General features: G+C 42.2%; 1 protein-coding gene across 6 annotated transcripts in view; it reads left to right on the forward strand.

Annotated features, from left to right (window-relative positions):
- Window positions 1–16,765, forward strand: part of LOC137437547 (neuronal cell adhesion molecule) — a 321,028-nt gene that overhangs the window by 281,328 nt on the left and 22,935 nt on the right. For 4 of the 6 annotated variants that reach the window (XM_068131960.2, XM_068131964.2, XM_068131962.2 and 1 more), the window contains 2 exons: window positions 11,104–11,274; window positions 12,417–12,455. In XM_068131960.2, coding sequence (XP_067988061.2) covers window positions 11,104–11,274; window positions 12,417–12,455 — 210 coding nt within the window. The remainder of the gene's footprint in view (window positions 1–11,103; window positions 11,275–12,416; window positions 12,456–16,765) is intronic. The other 2 variants (XM_068131963.2, XM_078766051.1) reach the window with 1 other exon arrangement.

Here is a 16,765-nt window from a genome sequence, read left to right on the forward strand (position 1 = left end):
ATTGCTGGCCACTTCAGAACAGTCCAGCATTTTGTCTTGAACCATTCCTCGGTCATTTTTGAAGTGTGTTTAGGGTCATTGTCCTGCTGCAAGACCTATGATCTTCGACGGAGACCCAGCTTTCTGACACTGGGTTGAACATTGCGCTCCAAAATGCCTTGGTAATCTCCTGAATTCATGATGCCATGCACGCATTAAAGGGACCCAGTGCCAGAGGCAGCACAGCAATTCCAAAACATCACTGAACCTCCTCCATGCTTGACTGTAGGGAAGGTGTTCTTTTCTTTGAAGGCTTCATTTTATTTTCTGTAAACATGGAGATGATGTGCTTTACCAAAAAGCTCTAATTTGGTCTCATCTGTCCACAGGACATTTTCCCAGAAGGAATTTTGCTTGTTCAGGTGTGTTTTGGCAAACTCCGGTCGGGCTTTCTTACGTCTCTGTCAGCAGTGGGGTCCTACCATAGAACCCCCTTTCATTGAGTTGGCCACAGATGGTGTGAATTGAAACTGTCGTACCTTGTGTATGAAGGTCAGCTTGAATCTATTTGGCAGTTGATCGAGATGCTTTATCCACCATTCGAACAATCCTTCGCTGCAATCTTCGATCAACTATTCTCTTGCGGCCAGGTCCAGGGAGGTTGGCTACAGTGCCATGGGCCTTAAATCTCCTGATAACATTGCGTACGGTGGACACAGGAACATCAAGTAGATGTCGGTTTGGAGATGAGATTGTCCATGCTTTGCTACAATCTTGTATCTGACCTCCTCACACTTATCTGGCTTTCTTTCTTTTCTCCATGCTCATTGCGGTGCACAGAGTGACACAAAACAGCAAAATGACTTTTTTTCTCCATTCAAACAGGTTGAATGACTGCTTTTTATATTGCAGGCACCTGCAACTCACCACAGGGGAGTATAATTCCAAAGTAAAGGAGAATCACCTGCTTGAAATCTAATTATTTCTAACAACTTCTAAAAGGGGCCAATACTATTGCCTGGTCTATTTTAGGATTTCTGTTTGGAATAAGCTAAGTAGATTTCTGTTTTTTGGATTGTGATTTGAATCTGGATTTCTGTTTAGTGGACATTTTAACTTTTTTTGTTTTATTCCACTGCAAACCAAGGAAATACATATGTGGGTTCCAACTGATTTTTAATTTGAACAATTTTCTGGAAGCAATGGTGCATTATTTGAAAAAAGTACAAGGGTGCCAATATTTTTGGCCATGACTGTAGGGATAAAATCGATATACAGCACGATATCTCAAAACGTTATGGACTGATTTGGATGAAACTTTGTGGATGGTTTGGTTGTGTGACGAGGACGAATCGATTCGATTTCGGTGAAGTTCTGAATATGGATTCGGATACGACAATTATTTAATTTTCAAGTGCTGCTTCACCATTTAGAGATCGGGCGAAACGTGATTATATAACATGATATTTAAAAAAGTTATGGACAAGTTATGACTAAACTTGGTGGACGAGATTGTTAGGTGACAAAAACAAGCTGATTCGATTTTGGTCCAGGTCCGGATCCATATCTGGCCTATCAGTGGGATACCAAACATAAACTGTTCAGCCTGGCGGAGGTATGCTCTCCACCGAGTGCCGTTCTAGTTTTATACTGCATCGGGAAAGAAAGCGCAATTCCATGCATTGAGCCGGTCTGTGTGGGCTCGTCATGATTGTATAATTTGTTGTACTCTCATCTGAACTCGTTAATGTTGCTGAGTGTGCCCACTGCATCCATAACCGGTTGTATCTAGTCATCGTGCTATACTACTGAGGGAACAAATTCATTTATGGATTTATTCATGCGAATAAACTACAAATCGAGAACCTCAAGCTTGACTTCAGATTTCTTGTTGTTTATTACCAACCGATTGAGGAGTACTGATGGGGGTGGTTCTCTGCTGGGAGACCCCATGGGAGCCCCTATGATCACCTGGGAGGCCCGCTGATACGAAATCCTAGAAGCTAAGACCGAACTATCCTGCGGACCATCGAGTAGAAGGGCTGTATCGGGTTTCAGAATTATAGGTTGGTATATAATGGACAAGTGGGGATCCAAATTTTTAGTGGATAATTCTCCCCTCCCCCACCCCCACCCCATCCCCCTGGGATCCTCATACTTGCCTTGCCATCGAAGGCATAATATATATTTATTTCCTCATACTTGCCACCCCCATTATATATTTTATATACTTCGACATTTCACACTATATTGTGTCACCTTCAGTTCTCATTTGGCCAAAATGATCTTTAGCAGACAAGTCGTTGTATAAAGGTTTACCTAATTCCTCTGGAGTAGTTCAATAAATTTTAACATGGTTGCGTTATTCATGCCAAGAAATATAAAATCCTATCGCCTCCTGCACACGTCTTTGGAGCTTTTTGCTTTCATGTCCCACAATGTTTTGGAGTTGTCGTTGCTCTGAACTGGATATCTACATATAATTGATCATGTGATGTGACATGTGATCTGCACTGAACGATGAAGTGATAGTATGCAGCAAAATTGCTAAAAGAGTTCATCAGAGTCTGGGAAGGGATAAATATCTAACACTTGTTAATATTCAATTCCACTGCTTCGCCGATGACATCCAGCTTTTCATCTCCACCAAGTCCATCTCCACCGCCACCCACTCTATCCTGACAAACTGCATCACTGAAATAAAATCCTGGCTTCAAATCAACTTCCTCAAACTTAACTGTGATAAATCTGAAATAATCATCATTGGCCCAAAAACGCTCACCAAGTCCACCCATAACTTTGCCCTCAACATCGACGGTTTCCCAGTATCCACCTCCCCTCACATCCGGAATCTTGGCATCATCTTTGACCAAACCCTCTCCTTCGACAAATACACTAAACAGATCACAAAGACAGCCTTCTTTCACCTGAAAAACATCGCCCGTCTCCGTCCATCCCTCTCCTCCGTGGCTGCAGAAACCCTCATCCACGCCTTCATCACTTCCCGTCTGGACTACTGCAATAGCCTCCTTTATGGTTCACCCTCAACAATCACCAATAAACTCCAATACATTCAGAACTCCGCTACCCGTCTACTCACCCATTCTCGGACCCGTGACCACATCACCCCCGTCCTTTACAAGCTTCACTGGCTCCCCATCTCCCAGAGAATCCAGTACAAAATCCTCCTCTTGACCTACAAAGCCCTCCATAACCTGGCCCCATCCTACCTGGCTGACCTCCTCTCCAGACACACTCCCACCCACAACCTCCGCTCTGCTGGTACCAACCTCCTGACCCCCCCCATCCGGACCAAATTTAGATCCTGGGGGGACAGGGCCTTCTCCATCGCTGCTCCCACCCTCTGGAACTCGCTACCTCACACCATCAGAGACTCCTCCTCACTCACCACATTCAAAACATCACTCAAGACCCACCTGTTCAACACTGCATTCAACATTTAACCCACAGCATCTAACCCCTGACTATCTCCTCTCCTTCTCCCTCCTTTGTGCTTTGAATATTTCCCTATTGATTCTTCTTTTTTTGCAATTGTTTTTATGTTTTGCTATGCATTATGTTTTGCACTCTGTCAAAGCGTCTTTGGGCTTCCTGAAAAGCGCTATATAAAATAAATGCATTATTATTATTATTACTATTATTACTTGTAAAATAACTGCAAGTTTGAGGATGCAATGGATCACCTGCAGCAGGATACCTAGCCTAAAGTTCTCAGCAAGTTCCAAGATGTTGGCCATCAGAGTGTATCAACAGCCGTAAAATAGAGGGAAGGTGATTAACATGTTCTGTCACTGGAGATACATATATATATACTTTGTGATGTGTCATGAAAGAGCGATAGAAAACTATGTCGAATCTGACTGGTACTGTCAAACTGCAGATGACTCCTTTCTACATTGACTTCATGCAAAAACTGGGTTCTGACAAGAAAGTATGACAACTATGATGGAACTCCTGTGTCGAGAATGGACTAATGATGACAGTGGGAAAGTGTTTTGAGCTTATGAAATCAAATCGAAGGCTTTTGATGCTGGCTGCATCACTATGTGAAACATTGTATAGAAATGTAGGGAAGATTTGATTACTCCACTCGAACAAACGATTTCCAAAATTTACTCCGGTGAAATAACTTCCTGTAGAGTTTAATTCTTGAAAGGCTGTTGGACTGCACTATGAAAATCCCCTCTCAGTTACACCACAATCCCCCACATAGCAAAGCTGGGCTCCAAAGCCAGCCACAGTCTGGGCATCCTCCATCAATCCAAGTCTTTCCTTGGAAAATCTGAGCCACTCACAGCCTTCAAGGTCTTTGTCCATAACTCAATGGAGTACTTCTTTCCCCTCTGGGTTGGGGCCTCAGCATCACATCTGTCTCTCCTGGTTTATGTGGAAACTAAATCTCTCAACTTTATTGGAATCGACTGAAATGAGGCCAAAGAACAGGATCTGTTGCTCTCACTTCGCTGGCATGTTGATGATCTCTGTTTTTTACGACCTCTTCTCCAATATTCCTCTCTGATCCTCCCTCACTCCAACCCCCAGCAATTCTAGGATGTACAAGTTTTTCCAGTTGTCCCCTTCTAGTTAGGTCCCAAAATCCAGATTGATTGCGCACCTGAATTCCTCTGTTCCTCACTCCCAACTATTCCAGAGGCTGTGCTATCCCAGTCTTCCCTCCAGGGCTTCAGGTAGGCTGTGTACCTCCACCTCCTGTCATTTCCCATCCTTACCCACATTTTTTGTTACCTCCATTAACCCTTCCTAATCCAACCCTCTTACTTGCTGGTGTTAGTGTTTCCTGCCCCCCCCCCCCTCCCCCTCCCCATTTTCTCTCTTATTTTCCTGGTCGTGCATTCCTTTGCTGTTTGTGCATAATTGTTTTCCCACAACCCCAATGTCAGTTCAACCTTGCTCTTTCATGAGTCTCTCTTTTTGAGAACAACAAGAATGACTGCACTGTGGTCCCAATCTGCGACAAAATCCGGTAATAGGCCGATTGGGAAATGTGTATTTCAAAGCACTCTTAAAAGGTGAACGTCACGATTGGGAAACAAACATTTAATGTGCTATTAAAAAATTTACTCGACACCTCTTATCCATGTCACCCTCCCCACAGTTATATCGGAACGAGATGAATCATCACACGGTCATGGATTGCTTGAACCCAATATGGGGTCATTCAAAAATTACATAATGCTATATTTTTTTTTTAGTAATTTGCACAACATAACACTTGATTATGTAGCATAATGTAACACTTGATTACCGTACATTCTGAAGGGCTTGACTAAACCTTACTATTATACGACATATGCTTAGATTTTCCAGGGTCCCTCTTCGTGAATAACACTCGACCCAAATAAAGCCAATGGTTTTAGTGATTTGCATAACATAACGCTTTATTACATAACGTAACGTTTGATTACGTAACGTAACACTTGATTACCATGCGTTCTGATGGGCTTGATTAAACCTTACTATATTATTCGACAAATTATTAGAATTTTTGGGGTCTCTTATCATGAATAACACTCTGCAACAAACCTGGGCAGTGTATAATCAGCAGACTGGCAAAATGTACATTTTCTAAATAGATATGTCACACTGTTTGTAACCATGAGTCAAATAAGCAGGGTTTCATCAACGAACCTGGAAGGAAGAGAAGCCTTTGAATCCGTATTTTGATACCACTCAGGAACCCAGAATTCCACAATTGAATGTAAGGTCATTAGTGTAGAATTCCCATGAATATTTCAGTGAGCAGACACTTTGAAGACACACCACAGGCAACCCAACTTGCTGGTTGAAGAACACGCGTTGGGGCTTTCTGCATACAACCGTAAAATCACTGTCTGAGACTGACATTTTTTTGAGCATTAAGACGTAGCTTAGCAATTGCATTTTACTTATGGCATTGCTTTAATTAATGCCACTAATTAAAATGTCCACATTTGCTGGCATTTCTGTGATGGCAGATTTGTCCTGATCGCACTAGTTCTGAAAAGTTTAAATATAGAAAATACATTGGTTTTGTGAACCAACATGGCAATGACAGGGGAGAAATTTCTCAGCAAGTTTCTTCCTCCTTGGTTTTAACGATCTCTCATTAGGAAAGCTTTCCTGTTTGCTTTTCTCATCACTGTGGTTTCACTGCTCAAAGAAAAGGCCACACAAGTGATTGCATTGACCTATGGGGAATTATTTCTTCAGCTCTGTGATTATAGTAGGTTTTAGTTAACTGTCTTGTCTTATTTGAGGCACCAACACCAGAAACAGTTGAGTTTATGCTTTCATTTATCTGAGCTGAAAATTGCATTTTTGTCCCCCGTCGCACCGCGGAGCGAAAGGGGGACTATGGTTTTCCCCTCCATCCGTGTGTGCGTCTGTGCATGCGTGCGGATGTGCGTGCGTACGTGCGTAAGCGAAGGACCGAATTCTAATTTGGTGTGTGGGTGCAACCCACGTCAAAATCCAAGATGGCCGCCACCATACATATGTCTGAACCTTGTGAGCGAAATATCTTGAAAAATAAACGAACTACTAACTTCTAATCTGGTGTGTGGGTCTATCTATGCACTATAAGGTCTATAAGGGAGAATGCTATTGAAAATTGAGTCGCCACATCAAAATCCAAGATGGCCGCCTTGCGTCTTCCACTTTGTCAACTCACATCACTTCACTGACGGGGGCCAGAAGGCGTAGGCGTAACGCTTGTTTTTTTTAAGCCAGAACCCAGAAGACTTTATTTCTAAAGTTTTTTCCCCGGTAAACGTATCTTGATTGCACAAACACTTGTATGGAGGAGTTATAAAGGTTTAATGAGTGGAAGGATCCTGGCAATTGTATATGGTTGGTTTAAGAAGGCTTCTGATAAAACTTGAGGAAGCAAAATAGCATGTCTTACTGGCAGACGACTGGAGAGCAAGGAACATTTCTTGCTGCGGATTTTAAGCATTTTTCATACCGTATGATAAACAAAGTGTACCTGATTTATTATGTGCAAACTGTGATTTATTTTGTCCACTAGTCTCGAGTTATTTAGCTTTTTTGTTACCAGCTACACGAACACCTAATCTACTGAATGATGCATTTGAAGGATGATGTACAGTTGTTGTGACAGATGAGGTATCTCTTTGAGGCGTAAGCTCACTGGACGTCGGACATGCATGTGAATGTAATGTTTGTTATCGGAGCGTGCACGCTGCTCTGCCGCACCCTAACAGAAGCACAGTTCACTGCAATCACATTGACCACATTCATTCCCATTTCATGTAGGATTCAAGCAAACACAAATTCCTAAAAAATATGTCTGAGTTGGGAATGTTTTTGAAACCCTTAAGTAATGCATGGTTTCCATGAACTTTTATATCTAATAATGCATTGTTCTTACATTTTGTGAAACTGAAAAGGGGAAAAATTCATGTTAGGGGGAAAAAAAAACATAGCACGGTGGATTGTTTGCAATGATTTGTAACTTGGCTCTTAAACAATTAGCTGAATTTAATTGGCTGTTTACATAAAGCATCCTTTAGGAAAGATTTGAGGATTTACTTAAGGAAAGTTTCCCCTTAAGGACATCCTTAATTTGAGGATTATTGCATATTTGAATAGTCCTTAATTTTTCCTTAAAACCTTCCTTAAGCTTAAGGGAGCACCTCCCCACCTCTAACCTCTGTACTTAAATACCAACGTTTGAATTTCCAAATGGTACTCTTCATGAAGGGGACGATCATCACTCAGAGACGTGGGCTAGGGTGATTATCGCTTGGAGACGTGGACTACCAGACTACCTGGGAGAAGATGAGCTCCAAGTACCAGTAGATGAGTAGGTACCGAGAAGTGACGAGCCAAAATGGCGAAGCACGACGCCAATCTGATAGAACAATGCTTCTGCAATTGAGAAATTATTGTACATTGCGAAACATGCTCGGAGCGGCGGCACAGCGACTTGGATAGCATTTTCACTCTTTCATGGCATCCAGAATATTCTGCTTGTTGTTTCACACCCATATTTCACTTTCATAATTTCACACTTTCACCATTCTCGGAAAGTTTCCAAACATTTACTGCACACATTCACAATAAAATGCTCAATGAGAATCTAATGAATTTTATACAAGAATCATTTTATCCCTTCTTCATCCGGAAGCACATGTTCTCCATGCAACATATAACAAGCGTCATTTAAAATCACGTGTTCATTACGTGTTGTTGCTTTCGGACACCTCTTCCTATCTCTAATCTGATTGGTTGCCTAGCATATCAACATCTCCTAAGGATTTCCTCAAACTTAAGGAAATTGTTACTTGAGGATTTCCTAAGGGTTGTTTTTGCATCACCCCTGATGGAAATCCTTCACTAAGGAATCACAGTATACCTTAAGGTAAATCTTACCTTTTTAGCGGTTGCCGAAGACGACAAGAAGAGGCCATTTCGTTGGGTACAAAATGTTGCTTATTGTACAGAAATCTCCAGCAACTGCTAGCGAACGGAAGTCGTAACGGCTTATATAAAACCAAGCACCCTCTTCGGAGGGCGTGGCTCCAACAGCCGCGCGTGCGTCACGACGACACAACCAAACGCCCGTGTGCGTGGGTTAGTCCAAACCCATCGTAATGGTAACCGTCACATGCGGATAAGTTAACCGTGACAAGTGAATAAGGTAACCGCGACATGTGAATAAGGTAACCACTACACCTTAATCTTTCCTGAGAAAACCACATTTCAAATCTGGCCTCCAAAGCCAGTCGCCGACTGGGCATCCTCCGTCGTGCGAAGTCCTTCCTTGGCACACCTGAGCTCCTCACCACATACAAGGCTTTCATCCGCAGCTCAATGGAATACTGCTCTCCCCTCTGGTCTGGTGCTCCTGCCTCACACCTAGCTCGTCTTCACGCTGTTGAAACCAAAGCGTTCAGAATCATTGGAATCTCCCGCGATGAAGCTAACTCCAAGGGCCTTTCACTCACTCACCGCAGGCAGGTTGGTGGTCTTTCCGTCTTCTACCGACTACTCTCTGGCCTTGCCCCCCCCCCCCCAGCTCTCTCTGGGCTCTGTCCCCCAAATATTCCTACAGGTCGCACAAGATCTGCCTGCAACCCTCTTATGGTTATAATAACCACCTTTAGAGGCCATTTTTCCCCGCAAAGCGGGGGTTGGCCTTTTTCGGGAACCGTGGTTGTTGTTGTTTTTCGGTCCCCTATTTGAAGCAATGTTTTACGGCCGGATGCCCTTCCTGACGCCAACCCTTTTTGCCGCCTTTAACGACAAACAGGGAATTACCAGTGAACTGGTACTCAATTAGCCGACCTCGGAAGGATGACAGGCTGAGTCAACCCCCCTGGCGTTAATTCAGCGATCGACCGGGATTCGAACCCAGGATCCTTGGTATCCTAAGCCGGCACCCTAGCCGCTAGCCCAACACCAGGGATTATGGTTAAACTGCCAAAATCAAGACTCTCTGCTCACCTTCACTCCTTCATTCCTCTTTTCTCCTGCTTCTGGAACAAACTCCCTCACTCTCTTCAATCCCACTCCACCCTCCATGTCTTTAAACCAGCTGTTCACCACCATCTCTTATCTTCCCCCATCCAAAACCTTGATCTTTTCTACCTGTGCTAATTTCACCTCAAACCACTTTTTGGAATACCAACTTCTGTCCTGGAAGTCCTTGGTGTCCTTGTGTTTTATACTTCTCCCACCCCCCCCCCCCTTCCCACGCCTCCTCCCCCCAGGCCCTCTCCCTCCCACACATCTCCCTGCTCTCAATTGTTATGTTTGTGTGCTTCCCCTTCTCTCCCCATCTTGTCTTCTGCTCCCTCTTTTTATATATTTTGTTTGTCTGGTTGATTTGTTTGTGAAATAAATATTTGCTCTTTCACGAGCCTCGATTCAGTATACAAAAAAAAAAAAAAAAAGGATAAGGGATATTTATGCAACTCGACCATTGTCATCAATATGTCGATAGTCTTTTGTGTGTGATTTTATTTGTGTACGGAATGCTTTCTTTATTTATATCCCCTTTATATAATTGAATTATTATATCAATAATATGTATATTGAATTATTATATCAATAATACGTATATTTAATCACTATATCAATAATACGTATATTTAATTATCATATCAATTATTATTATTTCAAATTTAATCTATATCAATAATATGCTTATTTTGCTTGTTTGATTCTTTATCTTTCTGATGATTTTCTCTAAAGCTGCTCGAACAGGGAGTATAAACCCATATCATTATAAAGGTCTTTGAGGGGTTCTGTTTGTATATCCTTTCCATTACTAATGTCGTATATGTTTTTAAACATTTAGCTTACTTATCCGCTATTTTTAGGAAGAACGAGAGATTATGAATCTCTGGAGATTGTGAATTAAATGTTTTTTTAATTTACTTTAAACATAGTTCTTAATTAACGGGAACAGGAACATTGTTAAGAAGAGAGGGGTAGGGGAAGATGGAGTTGGAGTTGGGGGGCAGGGAGGAGTCAAAAGGTGTGAGAGGGTGTTGAGGCTTTTTTGGGGGGGGGGGGGCGGGGAGGTTAGGGTTGAGAACTTGCAATTGGGAGGGGGTTGCAGACTTGGAGTGGGGTACGGGAGTTGAGGGTTTGAATAAGAAAAAGAGGGACGACGAGAGGACAGAGTTCGGGTGGGGGCAGAGAGTTGGGCAAGGAAGGTTGAGGTTTGGGGAAGGAGGTTGAGGACTTAAAATCACATTTTACACTTATGCAGAATTTCTGCAGGTCCCTGCTGATGATTCTATAAACCAATGATTGAATATTTAAAGCATTATTCTACTTAAGGTTCGACACATATTTGAACTGTCTCAAGATTATTCAAAATAGAATAGTTATACATTTTGTTCAGACATGATATTTAAATATTTTCAACACTTCTCACTGCCTTTGTGTTTCTCAATTCAAATGCCCTCCCCTAACCCCTCTCATCCCAACCCTCCCCTCACCCCTTTCTCCTCCACCCTCCCCTCACCCCTCTCTCCCCCACCCTCCGCTCACCACTTACTCCCCCACCCTTCTCTCCTCTCTCTCCCCCACCCTTCTCTCCTCTCTCTCCCCCACCCTTCTCTCCTCCAGTTAATGATTCGGAACCTCTCGGACCTCGCCAAGCTTTTGAGGTCTCTGAAGAAATATGGCTTGCCACAGATCTTGAGCCATACACCAAGTATAAGTTTTACGTGGCAGCTTACAACAATGCTGGTGCCAGCAAGGACGCCACTGAAGAGAGCGTAACTATTGAAGAAGTTGGTATGTTTGGTCAAAGAGCTTCTTGATATTTAGGGATAATTAATTACAAGACTTCTGAGATTCTAGCTTAACAAAAAAATATTTTCACGAGATCTTGACTTCATTTTAACATTCCTTTCCATAACACAGACCAGAACACAGAAATTCATTTCATACAGATTATCAAAAAGTGCTCCTCAATCAATAATAATCAGACAATACAATGCAAAATTAAGGGTATTGTAATCCTATGTTGAGAACTAATCATGGCAATAATAACTGTAATGCCAAAACGAGATGATTATTGTTCTAAGAAAAGCAAAGAACGAGAGAGCAATATGACAGAAGAAATTATTGGAGGAATTTCCGTAAAAAGGGAAGTACACCACAGTTAGATGTCAGAGACTCCAATCGTTTGTAGAAAAGACTGGTTGGAACGTTTTCTGTTTCAAGTAGCCGTTGACTCGGATACGCAATGGGAGGGAGAAGCTGTCAGCGCAGATGCACTGCGAGAGGGTGATATTAATTCTCACACTTGTGGTCTTGAGTCACCTTCACGAGGAGAATTTGTAATAGATCAAACACTGACAGCAGTGTATCCTTATACCAACATCACAAGTCAACAGTAATCGGAGTTATGACGTATGGGATTGTCTGGCAGGACTAAATCATGCCAGGGAATGCTCTATAGCTGTTATACCAGCCATGTGACACGATAGTTAACGTTATCCCTACTGGAATGCTGAGTATTGTATGGATGCATTATGTATTTGTAATTGAGCCAAATAATTCATTTTTGCCAAAATGTATGTCACAATTAATACAATGGGTAAATCAAAATGAAGCATTGGTATGCACACAACAAGGTTTATTTGATGTTTACTTGTTGAATTTGCTGCATATTTATTGTATAATTACTTGCTTTTATTTGTCAATGACATTTCCAGTGAAAAAATGATAATGGCCAAGTTGAACTGTTGATGACCACAATCATGCCCTTTTGATAACGTGCAGGCACCGGTTGCTCATGGTTTTCTGTGCGTCTAGCAGATTGTACGCGAGTGTTTGATTTCCGAATGGCTCAGTTTTGTGCTTTGTGATGGTGATGTGATGTGCCGTGCTGTGAACTTTTTGTTGCTCTTTTTTTTTGTCCTTATCACAAGCTGTGAAAATATTGCCAGGACTTGGGTCAGCTGCCAGAGGTAATGTCTGTGCCAGTTCAGCGGCCCAGCATAAAGCTTGCAGCTCGCAATTGCTCTTTCTGCACAAGGGGCACCTATGAGCTTCCAAGTAAAAAAAAAAAACCTTCCTCTTGCAGTTGTTTGGCTTCCTTGATTTGCAAACTTCCATGAAACTCTATTTCCTGGAATCACATGGTGTCTCATTTGCAGCTTCTTTCCATGGAGCTCCTAAACTAATTATTCTTTGTTATCAAGAAAATTATGATGCGGATCATTCACAATCTGGTCACATTCGTTATTTTCTAACTTTAGTAGAAGCACCAATTTTTTAAAATTGGGAGCAATCCAGAAATGACTAAAGTGTGAAAAAGACCAAAGTATTTAGAGCTGTTTCCAATTGCTTTTGCTTTTTGCCAGCTTTGCAGCTCTTCCCTCTTAACCTGCCTGTCCTGCAGTGTGTCTAATGGACAATGACTAACCCTGATGCTCGTACATAAAACCACCACATGAAGATTACACTCTTGATGCCATTACATTACTTGACGTATGGAATTCTCTTGTCCTGTGTGTCACTACATTGTGCAAAGGTTTTTGATCATAGGAATTTCATTGTAATAACATGTCTTTCAAAATATCCGGGAAAAAAAAAATTGGAACAGTAGGAATTTCTGCATTCAGATTCGGAACCATGGGGTTTCCAAAGGTATGATTGCTCAAATTTTGAAAACCAGCCATAGAAAAATAGATAAACTCCAAAGTTTTCCATCTGCAAAAGGAAGTTTCTTCCATTATTGTTTTTCTGTATAAAAGCCTGGTGTTGGCTTAGTGGTTAGGGTGCTGGCTTAGGATCCTGGGTTCGAACCCGGTCGATCGCTGAATTAACGCCAGAGGGGTTGATTCAACCTGTCATCCTTCCGAGGTCGGCAAATTGAGTACCAGCATGCTGGGATGAATGATCACGGTGTGTACCCCGATTTAGAATAGGTACGCCGTATCCCTGCGCATCGTAAGAGCGTGACCAGGGGTTGGCGTCAGGAAGGGCATCCGGCCATAAAAACATTGCCTCAAACAGGGAACCTTGATTGTCATGGGGCCCGCAAGGCTAACCCCCGCTCTAGCGGGGAAAATGGCCTTAAAACGATCATTCATTCATTCATTCATTCATTGTATAAAAAGTCTAAGTTCAGGAAAGAGGGCGAAAAACATTTTTGCACTGATTGTTTTTTCACGTTAAAGTTGGGTCTGCTCCAATTGAATAAAAAATATTTATATGAAAATAATATATAGCAATACTCAAATATTACTTTGAAAACTCAAATATTACCTCTTCATCATAAATTAATTTCAAAGTGAGACACTAATCTTTAGAAAATAGAGCAAGGTGGAGGAAGACGCACCTGTTGTGAAAGTTGGGGCAAGATATTACAAATTGGACAATGACATGAGGAGACAAAAAATGAATCTGCAGAGTATATGGGATTTGCACCTGAGATCTCCAACTGCAAATGGATGCTGGATACAGGCAGGTGTTAATGTTCGCTGTGTTAAGGCGAACGGTGTTCATGATGTTGAGGTTATGTCTTAACATCGTGAACACTGTGCTCAGATTAGGACACCACGCAGGCCTACTCCAATTCCTCTCACTTTCAAATAGTGTACTCTAGTCATTTCAGTGTTGCGATTATTTTAGTGGATTTACGGAAGTTCCAGCTTGAGACAGCTACATATCTGGAAATGTTAATTGTGAAAATCCTCTTTCACATCGTTGTGCAGCACTAAATCTGAGTTACACAGAAGTAACTAGAAAGAGCAATCAGAGATTGCAGAACCTCACCTGGATGTGCCTTCAGTTTTTAAGGCCTTTGTGTTAAAACAAATATGGCGGCTGAACCACGTGACCGATGACGTCATCATTATTATTTTTTCTCCACCAGTTTATGCCGACATGGCGCTCAAGAAATTGCATCTTGATCGGATGAAGTTTTGTACTTGTCAAATTATGATGTCATAATGGAGGCACCAATGACATCATCATTAACATTTTATTCCCCATGGAGAGTTCTTTACAATGAGCCATGTCTCAATTTTTTCTATTCAGCACTTTCGGAGATATAGAGGTGCAAAGTTTTTCGGTTTTTCCAAGATAGCAGCCGAACCACGTGACTGATGACGTCATCATTTTTTTTTTTTCTCCACCAGTTTATGCCGTCATGTCGCTCAAGAAATTGCATCTTGATTGGATGAAGTTTTGTACTTGTCGAATTATCGAATTATGACGTCATAATGGAGGCCTTGGGCTGAGAGAGTTAAAAATTGGGCACAGTCTATTCCAGGGCAAGACAAATATGTGTGTAAAGTTTGGCGATTCTAGGTGCAACGATGTAGACGTAGTGCTGCACACAAACAGACAGACAGACAGACAAACAGACAAACCAACCGATCAACATACTTGCCGGAATCTTTTCCAGCAAGTAACAAACAGACAGGGGTGAAAAATAACCTCCATCCACCTTCAGTGGCAGAAGTAATTCAAATGTGTCTTCCTGATTACTGTGTCTTATTCAGGAAAACTCTCTTCTCCATTAATTTCTGAAGTCTCGACTGTCTTAGTCTCAGTCTCAGATAATATGTGAGTCACCATTTTTTGTTTCGACAGTATTTCATCACTTTTTTTCAACTACGGACCGTTTTTCAAAATGGCGAAAAATTGGTGTCAAATTTCGTTTGGATAAGACTTTTAACAACAATTGGCATAAGCCTGGTGTTGGATCAATGCTTAAGATCTCAGGGTCTTGAGCTTGAACCCCTGTCGTGCCGTTGAAATAACACCAGATGGGTCGTCTGTCGCCTGTCGTCCTTCTGAGGTTGGCAAAACGAGTACAAGATGACTGGTAAGAGGGAACTGCATCAGCAGCACAGCCGCACTTCCAGAAAATGATGCAACCAGCAGCCACAGGCTGCTTATGAAACAACAACGGTTGGCGTCTCATCGAAAACGTAAACTGTGATGCAAAGTTTGCGACAAAACTCAAAGAATTTGCAAAAGTGGTATATCCAAACATCCCGTCTGCCTATGCACCACTCATTACTTTACGAGGCTCCTCTGTTAGAAGGATTCAGAGTCGTCATTGTTTAGGTCCCTAAATGACGAACATGTCAAGCAAATGTAACTTTTTTATGCACAAAATCGAGGCTCATCAAAGAGCTACAACACAGTCCAGACCAGAACAAAAATAACACAGTAGAAAGTGGTGAAACACCACCAGCAGGATATCTATCTATAATTCCAGCAATCTCTGTGTGTATGTTTGTATGTTTGTATGTTTGTATGTATGTTTGTCTGTGACCGCTGTTTCTCGACAACCACGGGTCCGATATACTTGAAACTTGCCAGGTATATTGCTGGGGACCCGAGGATGTGCCTTTTCAAGGTTTTAAATTAATCGCAGAAGTAGTTACCGAGCTATGTCCAAAAAACGATTCAACCAATCAGAGAGCAGCGAGCTATCACGTGTGCCGAACGTGGCGAACAGACTCTGCCTCGGACGGCACATTTGAGAGCGTATTCATTTATTTCCCGTCGGCAAACTATGTTGGCGCTATGTTGGCGTTAAACTATGTTTTAAAACTAATTAAAACTAATTTGCGATTCTTTCGCTTTGCGATGCGATTTGCGATTGCGTTAAACTCGCTCGGGCGTTAAACTATGTTTTAAAACTAATTAAAACTAATTTGCGATTCTTTCGCTTTCCTGCGCATTTGTGCACGCTATGGCGATTTCTTTACCAAACTCCGCAAGCCGTTAGCTTTGGACCAAACCATTTCATGTAAATAGAGGGGGGGGATTGTCACCGTACTCGCAAGCCGTTCGCTTTGGACCAAACCATTTCATGTAAATAGAGGGGGGGGGGGGGGATTGTCACCGTACTCGCAAGCCGTTCGCTTTGGACCAAACCATTTCATGTAAATAGAGGGGGGGGGGGGATTGTCACCGTACTCGCAAGCCGTTCGCTTTGGCTTTGCGAATGGACCAAACCATTTCATGTAAATAGAGGGGGGGGGGGGATATACTTTTAGATATATATATAGTACGGGCATGCCCTAGTCTATCTATAATTCCACTAATCTCTGTCTGTGTGTGTGTGTGTGTGTGTGTATGCGACCGCTGTTTCTCGACAACTACCGGTCCGATATACTTGAAACTTGCCAGGTATATTGCTGGGGACCCGAGGATGTGCCTTTTCAAGGTTTCATATTAATCGGACAATTACTTACCGAGCTATGTCCAAAAAACGATTCAACCAATCAGAGAGCAGCGAGCTATCGCGTGT

This window comes from Myxine glutinosa, chromosome 12 (assembly GCF_964187855.1).
Source record: "Myxine glutinosa chromosome 12, kmMyxGlut1.1, whole genome shotgun sequence".
NCBI lineage: Eukaryota > Metazoa > Chordata > Myxini > Myxiniformes > Myxinidae > Myxine > Myxine glutinosa.